Here is a 14,196-nt window from a genome sequence, read left to right as displayed (position 1 = left end):
ACGGAAATAGTTATGAAACCTCCATCAAAAATACCTATCTTCACACCTTTGACTTCCTCTGTCTTCTTCTCAGGAAGGAGTTGGAAAACAACTCTGTAACAAATGCATGAAACATTTTTAACTTTTTGACTTCTCTAGTCATTTTATCAGACAGTCAAAAATGTGCAGAAAAGGTAACTATTGGGGTTAAGACAATCTGTCCTTACAGTTTATTTGTGGTTTGACAGGATCGTCATCAGTCTGCTTTGACCTCTGACGTCTTTCTGAAACCCTATAAAAGTAGAGATAACATGTAGTCATGAAACCACAAGCAGGACGTGAAGGCGTTGATTTAAAAAAAAATATTCAGACTTTTTCTAGATAAGGACGTGTTGATGAACTCAGACCGTTATCAGTGATAGAAGAAGAGAGACAGAGGATCAGGATCATGGAGTTCAGATGGATTGGGATCTCTTTATTTCTAACAGCACTGCTTCACTTCACAGGTAAGAAGATTTCTATCACAGTTACTCTGTCAGCTTGTTTTTTTTTGGTCTCTGACAAGATGAGTTTTTGTCACTATCTTAACAGCTGGATTTCAAAGTCCCCACCGCATTGTCAGAGTTGGAGAAGACGTCACTTTGTTTTGCGAGAATGTGATCAGAAATCAACCTGAGTGCAGTTATACGGACTGGCTCTTTAATGATCCGACAAACTCAGGAGTGAAGCTGGTTGAACTTGGGCAGATTGGTAAGAAGTCTGGAGCTAAATCAGACAGACTGAGAGTTACAGCAAACTGTTCTCTGATCATAAAGAAGGTCAAGTGGTTTGATGTTGGTCGCTATGTCTGTCAACAACACCTAACTACAGGGGAACAAGTCCCTGATTCTGTTGTTGATCTGTCTCTTCTGACCAGTGAGTATTTCTTTTCTCTCATCATGTTTTCAACTGAAACAACACATTAATTTTGATCACAGAGCTCAACTTCATTTGACTCTTTCTGTCTTTCTGACCATATCTCCATCTTCATCAGTGGAGGAAATAAAGAATGATGATGATGATAAGGTGACCTCGCGCTGCACTGTGAGGACGTATGAACAGAACACATGCAGAGTGAAGTGGGTGTATGAGGGTAAAGATGTGGATGAACAACTTCAAACTGTGGGGACTCAACATCTTCTCTGCTACACTGATGTGACCTTTGAGACCAACCACTTCACTTACACATCAGGACATAACTCCCTGCAGTGTGAAGTGTCTACGGCCAACAACAAGCAGCTGTTTCCCTTCAGACCTCAGCCCTCAGGAAGGAAACCAGGTGAGAATATCTTTTTCTGGTTATATTCACTTTAAAATTGTGTTGATTTTATGGATTTTGAAGTGTTCATTCTTTCTTTAAGTTGAGTACAATCATGACAGAGAATCAAGAACAACAACAACAACTCCTGAACAACCGACATCAGCTCCAAGACCAACAGGAAACAGAGAAACAGCAGAGACCACACCAACACCTGAAACCAAAGAAGCTTCAGATGGTAAAAAAAACAGTCAACATATTTAATTGATCCATCAGATGTAATTTAAGACCCTGACACCAGCTTGTATTTCTGTTATATTCTCTGATCCTGACAGATTGTAGGTGTTGTTCTGGTCTGGACTTCTTCATGTTGGCTCTGCGTGTGTCTGAACTGGTCCTGGTCTCTCTGCTCACTGTTCTTCTCTTCAGAGCTGGAGGTGAGAACATTCAGACCAACATGAGTTCAGACTGATTTTCAGAAACCTGCTGTTTGGAGCTGACAATTTCAGTCACTGTTTAATAAACAACATCCTGTGAAGAGTTAGATCACTTTTCTTACATTTAGCTTGTTTTTCTTTCATTCAAAACCAATTCCACGCAAAACAGAATGTTCTATAAACTTGTTAAAAAAGGACAAATGAAAAGTAAATCTCAGTCTAAATGTTAAATCTCCATACTCAATCTAAACGTCAAGTCTAAACCCAAATGTTAAATCTAAATCTTAAAGGTCCCATATTCTGCTCCTTTTCTGCAGTTTAATATGGATCATTGATGTCTTCATGAAATGGTAGTAACCTGTTTTGGTCCAAAAAGCCAATAAATCAAACACAGCAGCATTGTTTCCAGGCTCTCATAGCCCCTCTGTTCAGAACGCTCTGATTTAGTGGGCGTGGCCTTCATATGTAAATGAGCCACCGCTGATACCACCCCACTCTTCTACATCACTGAGAGCGGCGCCACGAGCTCTGAGTGCACAATGTTTAGAAAACAGCGAAGCTCGTTTACGGTAACATTACGGGCTAAAACAACAGGCTAACTGCAGCTTAAGTTAGCATCTTGAAGCCAACACAGAGACAGGGGGACACTGAGGAAAAGCTCTTACATCTGCTCCACAGCACACAGCATTTAAAATACTCACATTTCCAGGGTCCCAGGTTTGTTGGTGGATGGTTGGTAATGGGCCTGGATTCAGGACCAGTCTATTGGCTAGCCCTCTGTTGTACTGTCCAAAGTTGGAAAAGCAGTCGGCCGTGAAGTGACTAGCACACACATGCACAGTTTTACTGAGTGTAGCTGGAACATTTCCTGATAAATGAACTCTAGTCACTTAGTCTTGTCTTCTTCAGAGATGGGAAGCTTGTGCATGGAACTATGTGGCTGTTTACAGCCAAAAACAGAGCAGTGATGGCTCTTCAACTTTTGCATACTCTTCCCTGCTGCTGTAGAGAAATCCAGCAGTGGGGAGGGGAGTGGGCTAGGAGGGGGTTCAGAGGTATCTGCTCTGGTGGACCAATCAGGTCAGACTTGCTTGTTATTGGTCAAAAAAGGGAATGGCTGACATCGGCAAACCCCCAGCTCATTTTAGGTCAGGATTTTACATTCACAAGCACTACTAAGTACAGGTTTTGTCATTTAATATCACATTTTGTGGGCTGGGAGGAAAGACAAAGACCCACAAATTTCACTTTAAGACTTAATAAAGTAATTTTTGCATAATATGGGACCTTTAAAGTTAAATCTGAACCCAAATGTTGAGTCTGAATCTAATTGCTAAACCTGAACCTTTATGTAAAATCTAAATTTAAGCACTAAATGTTCATATAAATGTTACAGCTATCCATCTGAACATTTAGATTTGGCTTTAGTAGATTTTTTCACGTGTTCACATTTTTATCAGGTATATTGAAAAATATTTTTTGCTTGAATTTCGGTCTCAAATGAGAGAAAAACAAGCGCCCCATATCTCTGTGCTTTATTTTCCAGGGAACCAGAGACCTCCTGATGAAAACAAGGTCAGTGTTTGAAATAGAATATGCCATAAAATTCAGTCATGTTGAAAAAAACAAAGATGGACAATGTTGTTGTTGTTTTTCTAACAGGTGCGTTACAATCGACATGAAGACTCAGTGCAATATGAAAATGTTGAAGAGTCTTCAGCTTCATCCAGACGTCACTGATCAACATCTTCCTCATCAACATCCACTCAGCAGACAGATTATTCTGCCAGCAAACATCTGAAGTTTCAGGAAACAGTTCACCAAACCAAAACCAAAAACCTCAGACTGACCTGATGGACTCATGTTTTAGAGGAAAAGTTTTGTGCTTTACTGATTTTTTTAGTCTCAAGAGAGTTGGTGTCTGTTTTCTCTGTATTATATCTGATCACAGTGTCATCTGCAAATAAAGAAATATCAATCACCCATTTTTTCTTCTGTGTTTAATGTTTAAATAATTTGCTAACAGAGTTATAATCACATGAACCTTCCTGTCAGGTCTGTGTTTACCTGAGCTTCTTCATGTGTTGTACATTGAGTTATGGTTGTGTTGTTGATTAAATTAACGCTACAGTTCTTCTGTAACCGGATCTTTCTCTCATTGAGATGATACATACAATATGCAGTAATTTATTCAACTCAGAGACAATTCCTCTGGAAGTGGCTGCATCTCTTTATCAATTATCAGTAGTTTTATAGTTTCTTACAGTGATGTGTCCAGAGATGTGAGCGCAACACTGAAAATTTGTCTTTAGGCTTTAAACTTCTCCATGGTGCAGAAAATGTTTCTGTGAAAGTCTCACTGAACCAAATAATTACATTTTTAACTAAGTATAACTTTTACTTACTTACTTGTTGTACTCATATCCTGTGAAAAAACCTCCCTCCAGCCTTCAGTTCTGAGAAAGGTCAAACAGGAAGAAACAAACAGATCTTGGTGTATTGAATAATTTATTTTTAAATTGAATTTGAGTATTTATCATTGATTATAATTATTTAATAAAATTAATTTATTTAAATTTTATTGGATTTATTTTATTTTTAATAATTTAACTTGATAAAAATTAATGATTTATTTTAATTTAATTTTTTAACTTAATTTTAATACAATTATAATTAAAAAAATAATTTTATTTTATTAAATTTAATTTTATTTCTTATTTTATTTCTTTTTTTAACATTTATGTCTTTGTTCTAATTTCACAATAACTGCTCTAGGTGTCATCTAAAAAAGTCAAACAGGAAGAAACAAACAGATCTTGGCGTATTAAATAATTTATTTTTAAATTTAATTTAATTATTTATCATTTATTATAATTATTAAATTAAATTAATTAATTTTAATTTTATTTGATTTATTTTATTTTTAATCATTTAACCTGATAAAAATTAATGATTTATTTTAATTTAATTTTTTAACTTAATTTTAATACAATTATAATTAAAAATTAATTTTATTTTATTAAATTTAATTTTATTTCTTTTTTTATTTCTTTTTTTAACATTTATGTCTTTGTTCAAATTTCACAATAACTGCTCTAGGTGTCATCTAAAAAAGTCAAACAGGAAGAAACAAACAGATCTTGGCATAAAAAGATATCACCTCGTCTATGATCTCCACACTTGAGGAGTAAAGGGGTTTACTCAAGATGATGAAGGGCTTTATCATATTTGTAAATTAAATAAAATTAAATAAAATTAAATAGAATTAAATAAAATTAAATAAAATTAAATTCAAATTCAATGTAATTTAATTTATCAAAATAATTAATTCAATTCAATTAAGTATGGTTTGATTTGATTTAATAATTTCAAATTAATTTGATTATGTACACTTACTTCATTTAGTTTTGAATTAAATTAAACTAAATTAAATTAAATTGAATAAATCTAAGTAAATCAAATTAAATTTCAAAATAAATTTTTGTCAAAGTTCACAATGACTTCTTGAAGTGTCCTCTAAAACATATTTCCAAATTAAGAAGCAATATTTTCAGATATTTATCAAAACTCAGAATCTTCACACCTTTTACATCCCCCCTCCTTGTCACCTTAGTAGGTGAAAAAACAACTGCGTCACTAACGCAGCAAAGAAATGGAAACAGAGCGGACTTTGGAAAAATGTTTTCATATAAATTTCTTCTTACAGTCACAGAAAAAAACCTTGTGAGAGCAAAGAGTAGTGTTCATCGTTTCTAGCTGCTTGAAACATAAATTAATGAACAGGAGTGAAGAGTTAAAGCTGGCCTTGAGTCACAGAGGAAGTGACATCACACTGGGGAAGAGGGGTGGGTTCATCAATGCTCTTAATAAGGATGATTTCAGATATTTGGACACTGTGATCATAAGAGGAGAAGAAGAAAGACTGAGAGTCACGACATGGACCTGAAATGGATTCAAATGTGTCTGTTTCTTTCTGCGCTGCTTCAGTTTGAAGGTACTGCAAAACAAAAACTGAATCTGTAATGTCTGTAACAACAATAAGCTTTAAGATCTTGTGATAAAGAATAATTTAAAGAAACTAACGAGCTGTAACAGACCTGTCTTACATCTCACTTTAATTTTTGACCTTTCTCAGCAGTTGAGACAAGAAATCCCCACCACATTGTCAGAGCTGGAGACGACATCACTTTGTCTTGTGAGAATGTGATTGAAGATCAACCTGGGTGTTGTTATACCACCTGGGTCTACAGGGATTCATCAAACTCAGCAGGAGTAGAGCTGGTTTCTCGTGGGCAGATTGGAGCTAAATCAGACAGACTGAACGTTACAGACAACTGTTCTCTGATCATAAAGAAGGTCACAGAGGAGGATGTTGGACGTTACAGATGTGAACAGTACCCAACCACTGAGAGACAAGAACCTGCTGCTTTTGTTGATCTGTCTGTTTTGACCAGTGAGTATTTCTCTCATCATGTTTTCAGCTCAAACTGTCTCATTCAAACAGAAAACTGAAACATATCTCCATCTTCCACAGTGACTGAGACAAAGAACAGTGATGAGGTGACGTTGGGCTGCTATGTGAGGACTTATGAACTGTGTAGATTCAGAGTGAAGTGGCTGTATGAGCGTAAAGATGTGGAGAAACCGTACATCAATGCAAGACCACCAAGTAATATCTGTTACACAGATAAAACCTTTAAGACTGATGAGGATGTCTACAAATCAAGATTTAACTCCCTGGAGTGTGAAGTGTCTGAAGATAACCACATGAGGCAGTGTTTTCTCTTCGGACTTCCAGGTGAGGAAACAAGTAACTCAACAGTTATCTCCAAATGTTGAAGATTTTAAAGATTTCAAGTTTTTTCTGTTATGCTTGTTTATCGAGACAAGAGTAATAACCCAAAAACCCCCAAAACAACATCAACTCAAAGACCAAATGTGAACTGCGTTACAGCAGAGAGCGGACCCGTACCTGAAAAAGAAGACGCTTCACACGGTAAGGAATCACAGCCCTCAGGTGAGAAACCAGGTGGAAGACACTTACACTGACACCAAGAGTTACCTGAAAATGTTGATGATTTGATGAATTTTAAGTTTGTATAAACTTATCAAGACTTCAAGACTATCAAGGACTTCCTGGAAAAAAAGAAAAGACCAACAGAAAACAACTGTTATAATCTCTGCTCCTGACAGATTGTAGGTGTTGTTCTGGTCTGGACTTCTTCATGTTGGCTCTGCGTGTGTCTGAACTGGTCCTGGTCTCTCTGCTCACTGTTCTTCTCTTCAGAGCTGGAGGTGAGAACATTCAGACCAACATGAGTTCAGACTGATTTTCAGAAACCTGCTGTTTGGAGCTGAAATGTTTCTCTGTGCTTTATTTTCAGGGAACCAGAGACCTCCAGGACAAATCAAGGTGAGAGTTTGAATTTTATGTTTTAAATTAATTCATTCATTTTTCTGGAAAATTAAAAATTGAATTTCTTCTTTCTATTTTCTGCTGTTGATGTTTTTTTAACAGGTGCGTTACAATCAACGTGACGACACAGTGCACTATGAAAATGTTGGAGAGTCTTCAGCTTCATCCAGACGTCACTGAACAAATATGTTCTATATATATATATATATATATATATATATATAAAGGTTATGTAACCCTTTTTTTAAATCTATTTTAGATTACGTTCTCAAGTTTTAATAGGAACTAGTTAACATTTTTTAAAATTGATTAATAGTGTTTTGCACCCTACTGTTAAAGCGTACTGAACATTTATACTTAAAAATTGTTTTTATCCCAAGGTTTTATTTACAGACAGAATCATGTTTAGTTATTTATCCAGATTTAATGAGCTTTTATTTGTCAGCAAATATCTGAAGTGTCAGGAAATAGTTAATGACCGGAAACCTCAGAATTGTCTGTTTCTATCACTCTGTGCTTCTTAAAGCAAGTTTTTATTTTGCTTTGTTGCTGTGATAGATTCTCTGTATTATATCTGATCACAGTGTCATCTGCAAATAAAGAAATATCAATCACTCATTTCTTCAGTGTTCAATGTTTATATCATTACTAACAGAGTTATAATCACATGAACCTTCCTGACAGGCCTGTGGTTACCTGAGCTTCTTCATGTGTTGTACATTGAGTTATGGTTGTGTTGTTGATTAAATTAACGTTACAGTTCTTCTGTCACCAGATCTTTCTCTCATTGAGATGATACATACAATACGCAGTAATTTATTCAACTCTGAGAGAGTTCCTCTGTGAGTGGCTGCATCTCTTCATTGATTATCAATAGTTTTATAGTTTCTTACAGTGATGGGTCCAAACATTTTGTTATTTTTGGTGCTGTCAGGCGATTAAAAAAATTAATCTAATTAATTACAGGATTTGTAATTAATTAATCTAATTAATCGCATTTTAATCTCATATCTGCTCAAGGTCCCAAAATAAAGAATTTGAATTCCAGGACATTAAAATTACATTAATAGACATTTAAAAATAAGGTCGGAATATATACAACACATTTTTAGGTTCCCTGAGGCATAAGGAACACATGAAAAAAGTTTTATAGTTCTATCTTTACAAAATCTACACAGTCCTGCACCTAAGATAAGCTGATTTGATTTTTAGGACGTTTTTTTTTGCTTCTGTTCACATTTTTACTCGATGTGGACTCAATTTTCACTGCAATATGAACTTCTATACTTCTCTGAGGTCAGGAGAACCAGGGCTAAAGGCTAAAAACTGTGAGGAACTATGTACAGAACACTTTTTTCAAGTCTTGGATCAAAGAAAAGTGAAGTATTCTCAGTTTAACATGCTCTGAACACACAAACTGTTGCTCATTGGTGCAGAGCAGCCCCAAGCTGAAACATGACACCAGGAAGATGGAAGCAAATTTTCAAAGAATTCTTTAGATTTAAATACAGGACCTTTTTCGATCATTCAGGGCTTGTTTGATGCAGTAGAGAGTGTAAAATTACCCATTTTTTTTACAGAATTGAGCTAGAGCAAACGGTTGATTTTCTGTAGATTTTCAAAAAGGACGTGTGAATAAACGAGATGTGGACGCAGTCCCCTTAAAGGATAAGTTCGGTTTATACAGTTTTTACATTGTTTATAGAATGAAGTAGAACAAAATACTCACCAAGAAGGTTTTCCTGATCCAAGCAGTGCTTCGGGAGATATTTACATCCAAAATCGTGCAGCGGACGTCCGTATGATGGGATCCATCGGGGCATAGACAGCGCCGCTCCTAAAACTGCATTAATCGTCCAGAAACTCGTGTTTTTCACCAATATTCCATCATGGTCGGCTCCCAGATAGTCCTCTGCTGCAGTCTGTGTCACTCCAGACAGCGCTGTGCGGCTGTACTGACCTCTGAACTGACGAAGACTTTGTTAACGCTTGCCCCTCAAAGAAAGGAGTCAGTGCTCCAGAGAGTACTGCACAGTTTTAGGAGCGGTGCTGTCTATGCCCTGATGGATCCCATTATACGGACATCCGCTGCACGATTTTTGGATCTTAATATCTCCCGAAGCACTGCTTGGATCAGGAAAGCCTTCTGGGTGAGTATTTTGTTCTACTTCATTCTATAAACAATGTAAAAGCTGCATAAACCGAACTTATCCTTTAACGGCGCTATCTCTTCCCCCGGTTCAAAGCATGTTGCCAGGTGTGATACATTCAGGGACCGTCGGAAATTTGAAAATCTGACAAGAACACCACTTTTTTCATGTAGGACAAACGGTTTGAAAATGCCAGACATTTAAAAATAAGTGCGCCTTTGAACGCCTCGCGGGTTTGGGATCCAGATTAATCTGCGTTAATTTTTATGACGCATTAATTTGCGGTGTAATTAATTAATCTAATTAACGCGTTAAAATGACAGCCCTAGTTATTTTATTTTATCTTTTTCGGCTTTTACATTTATGATTTTTGTTCAAAGTTTACAATAACTCCTCTAAGTTCCCTCTGAAACATCTTTCCAAATTAAGAAGTAATATTTTCAGATATTTATCTAAACTCTGAATCTTCACACCTTTAAACCCCCCTCTTCATCACCTCAGAAGGTGAAAAACATCTACGTCACTAACGCAGCAAAGAACTGGAAACAGAGCAGACTTTAGAAAATCTTTTTTGTGTATATTTCTTTTCACGGCAACAGAAAAAAAAAAGGGACTCATCGCCATTGACCGTGGATCAAAGAGTAGTTTCATAGTTTCTCGTGCTTGAAACATAAATAAATAAATAGGAATAAAGAGTTAAAGCTGGCCCAAAGTCACAGAGGCTCAACACTCCTTCACGGTGCAGGAAATGTTTCTGTGAAACAAAAATCTTTACATTTTTGATTATTTGTAACTTTTATTCACGAGTGCTGTGCTGTAGTTGTTCTCACATCTAACTGAAATACCTCCCCCTCCATCCTTCAGTTCTGAGAAAAGTCAAACAGGAAGAAACAAACAGACCCCAGAGTGCAAAAACATCACCTTATCTTTAGTTTTGGTCAGATGAGATGAAAATTGCTCTGTTCATTCACTGATGAACTGTGAAAACTTCCCAAATTACCAAATTGTATCATCCCACTTTTTGGAACCCTTGCAATGGCTCCTTGTGGCATTAAAGAAACATAATTGAATACTACAAATTTGTTTTTTCTTTCAGAAGTTTTAATGATTTGAGACACTAACACTAGAGCTTTCTTTCTTTCTTTTTTTTTTTTTAGATTTTTGCAATTTTTTAAAAATGTTTCAAGAATTTATTTGAATATTTTTTCAACTTTTTTCAAATTAAGAAAAAAAAACATTTATTTTGAATTTTAAAATTTATTTAAATTCCATATTTTAGAAAAATAGGCAAATATTTAAATTACATTTTTTTTCTATTTTCTCATTTTAAAAACTTTTGATGAATTCTTGAATTTTTTCTATTTGCAAATTTCTGCAGATTTTTTGTATATTTATTTTTGTTAAAATTATCAAATTTTTTGAAATTTTATTTTTTTTTCGCAACTTTGAAGCATCAATAATTTTTGCAAATTAATATAAAATGTATATCAAAAGTTTTTCTTTTTAATCAAATATTTGTTAGTAACAAATAATTAACAAATAATACGGCTTCACATGTACAATTTTAAAAACACAAAAAATCTTCTTGTTTAGATAATTATTCACAAGATTTTTTTTGACTCCAGGTTATGTGCGACAATGAAAAATGCCAAGATGGGAAAATTCTTTTGAGGGCACTTTTTTAAAGATGCTGGGAGGAGGATCTGTTTTAATTGAACTCCCTAGCCACCTTGTGGCCTGGAGTCTCCGTACACTGCTGTAAAGTACTTTTAGCGAATCGTGTGTTTGTTTTGGTATTAAATGGAGATTGGATAGAAAAAAAATTCTTTGCTCAAGACAACTTTTTACTGGATATAACGCTTACAGGTGAGGTATTTATCAGTGCAGTTTTTAGTTTTTACAGTTTGAAACGTGACAACGAGCAGACTTAGCAGCCGGCTGATTGTAGTGCTATCGGCAGCCCAGTGCTCTGACGTATCTGTAGGCTAATGTGACAACAAGTAAACGCTGTCAGTTTGTAAGTAGTTTAGTAGCTGTTTATATTTAGCACAGCTGGCAGCCCGGTGCTCTAAGACGTGTCTGTAATGTGTAACGTTAGTAAATCCTGGTTATGTCCTGCCAGTCATCTACCAATCAGAGCTAACGTAACCTCACTCTTCATTTTATTGATAGACTCTCAAGTTTGAACAGACCACTGCAGAATAACTGCTGACTGTGGGTTGGAATGAACATTAGCACAAACAGTTTAGCTCCGGTGTTAGCCTTTCGCTTGTGCTCTATCACTCTCCTATTTTGCTTTCATCTGCTCTTCTGTCCTTTTTCTGTCTGACAGTTAGGCTCCAGTGTCACACAGATCTCTCTTCTCACTTCTAAATCGTCAGCCGGCGTGGTGTTGTCATAGAGACCTAGACCTGCCTTAGATAAATCTGGTCCTGGACGACTTGATCTGGAAGTTAAGAAGTAGCAATTTAAAATAACCTGTAAGCAGCAACATTGGTGCTGATAATCTCATTTTAAAGCGTGGATTATGATCTGGCGTAAATCTAGAGGGGAGTCTTTTACAAGATCACTTTCAAACTCCTCACATTTCCTTTAATTTGTTGACCTTTTCAGTCAAACTTCTCAGTAATTCCTCTACGTTTCTGATTAAACGTAATATTTTGAGATATTTATCTCAACCAACCATCTTCACACCTTCAGCTTCCTCTGTCCTCCACCTCAGGAGGTGAGAAACATCTGCGTCACAAACGCATTAAGGAACTGGAAACAGAGCAGGAGTGAAGAGTTAAAGCTGGCCTTAAGTCACAGAGGAAGTGACATCACACTGAGGAAGAGGGGTGGGTTCATTAATGCTCTTAATAAGGATGTCTCAGATATTTGGATGTTTTTTATCATAAGAGGAGAAGAAGAAAGACAGAGAGTCTCGACATGGACTTGAAATGGATCCAGATGTGTTTGTTTCTTTCTGCGCTGCTTCAGTTTGAAGGTAGGATTACTGATGTCTCATGACGTGCAAACAAAAAGCTGAATCTGTTACTGTCTATAACAACAATAAGCTTTTAGATCTTGTGATAAAGAATAATTTAAAGAAACTAACGAGTTGTAACAGACCTGTCCAACATCTCACTTAAATTTTTGACTCTTCTCAGCAGTTGAAACAAGAAATCCCTACCACATTGTCAGAGTTGGAGACGACGTCACTTTGTTTTGTGAGAATGTGATTGAAGATCAGCCTGGGTGTTGTTATACCACCTGGGTCTACAGTGATTCATCAAACTCAGCAACTGTAGAGCTGGTTACTCGTGGGGATGTTATAAATGCTGGAGCTAAATCAGGCAGACTGAACGTTACAGACGACTGTTCTCTGATCATAAAGAACGTCACAGACGAGGATGTTGGACGTTACAGATGTGAACAGTACCCAACCACTGAGACACAAGAACCTGCTGCTGTTGTTTTTCTGTCTCTTCTGACCAGTGAGTATTTCTCTCATCATTTTTTTAGCTCAAACTGTCTCATTCAAACAGAAAACTGAAACATATCTCCATCTTCAACAGTGACTGAGACAAAGAACAGGGATGATGTGACATTGGGCTGCTATGTGAGGATGTGTGAACTGTGTAGATTCAGAGTGAAGTGGCTGTATGAGGGTAAAGATGTGGAGAAACAAGATATCAGTGCAAGACCACCAAGTAATATCTGTTACACCGATAAAACCTTTGAGACTGATGAGGATGTCTACAAATCAAGATTTAACTCCCTGGAGTGTGAAGTGTCTGTAGGTAACATGAGGCTGCGTTTTCTCTTCAGACTTTCAGGTGAGGAAACAAGTAACTCAACAGTTATCTCCAAATGTTGAAGATTTTAAAGATTTCAAGTTTTTTCGGTTATGTTTGTTTATCAAGACAAGAGTAATAACCCAAAAAAACCCCAAACAACAACAACTCAAAGACCAAATGTGAACCACGTTACAGCAGAGAGCGGACCCGTGCCTGAAAAAGAAGACGCTTCACACGGTAAAGAATCACACTCGTGTGTCTTATTTCATCTCCTCTTTTTTTAAACAGATGGAAAAAATTATAAACCAAAATCTGCACAAAAATGTCTTTCATTTCTCAGTGTCTCCGTGGTTGTACGTCGCAGTGGCTGAGCCGCTGTGTGTGGCACTTCTGATCATCGTTGTGAAAGTCATCAGGTGGAAGAGAACTCAAGGTAAAGCTGTTTTAAAAGCTTTTATTTTGTGCAAAATGCTGTTTTTATGTCTGGAGACTGATGATTACTCTTTGTGTCTGTTCAGGGAACCAAACACAGAGGAACGATGATGTTGTGAGTTAAAAAACTTCATTTATAGATTTACAGCTCAGAAACTACAGGATAAACTGTTTTAAATCAAGGACTGGGGTATTTGACAGAAATGCTAAAATTACATTAAATGGGACATTTTTTTTTTTTTATTCACAGCAGCTGTTTGAGACACTGAAACCCACTTTGGAACATAGTATTCTTCATTAGCTTTTATTTTTTTATTGGTTTAAAAAAAAAACACATCATACATGATCAGTAAGGCTGCATGTATTTTAAGTATACAAGCTTGTAGTTAGGCTGTTTTTTGGGGCCTGTTTGTAGCCCTTCACCAAATCGGCTGTTACTCCACAAAACATAACCAGAGGGCTCTGAAACTCCTAGGGTGCGACCGTGAGGTCCCTAGGAGCTTCCCCAGTGGGTTTTCTCAAAACCAGGTTTGGGTCCAACTTTCAGAAAAACACAGTTTTTTGGGGTCTTTTTTAGGGGCAAAATAGGCCTGTTTTTAACATTTCACCAAACTGGCTGTTCGTGCATAAAACGACCCAGAGGGCTCTAAAACTACTAGGGTGCATCTGTGAGGGTTTTTTCAAAACTGGGTTTCGGTTTAAGTTT

At 36.4% G+C, this 14,196-nt stretch overlaps 1 protein-coding gene across 1 annotated transcript; it reads left to right on the top strand.

Moving 5' to 3' along the window:
- The first annotated feature begins 427 nt into the window (after window positions 1-427).
- LOC141801628 (uncharacterized) lies at window positions 428-12,060 on the top strand. Its single transcript, XM_074684746.1, has 10 exons — window positions 428-485; window positions 1,013-1,297; window positions 1,380-1,514; window positions 1,612-1,713; window positions 3,260-3,288; window positions 6,668-6,709; window positions 6,907-7,008; window positions 7,098-7,126; window positions 7,232-7,301; window positions 11,980-12,060. The coding sequence occupies exons 1-10, from the start codon at window positions 428-430 to the stop codon at window positions 12,058-12,060; spliced, it is 933 nt and encodes a 310-aa protein (XP_074540847.1).
- The last annotated feature ends 2,136 nt before the right edge of the window (window positions 12,061-14,196 follow it).

This window comes from Halichoeres trimaculatus, unplaced genomic scaffold (genome assembly GCF_033239565.1).
Source record: "Halichoeres trimaculatus isolate MK-OKI-2021-1 unplaced genomic scaffold, fHalTri1.1 fHalTri1_scaffold_13, whole genome shotgun sequence".
NCBI classification, from domain to species: domain Eukaryota; kingdom Metazoa; phylum Chordata; class Actinopteri; order Labriformes; family Labridae; genus Halichoeres; species Halichoeres trimaculatus.
Note: the sequence above shows the minus strand (reverse complement) of the source record. Positions and strands in the feature narration are given on the sequence as shown.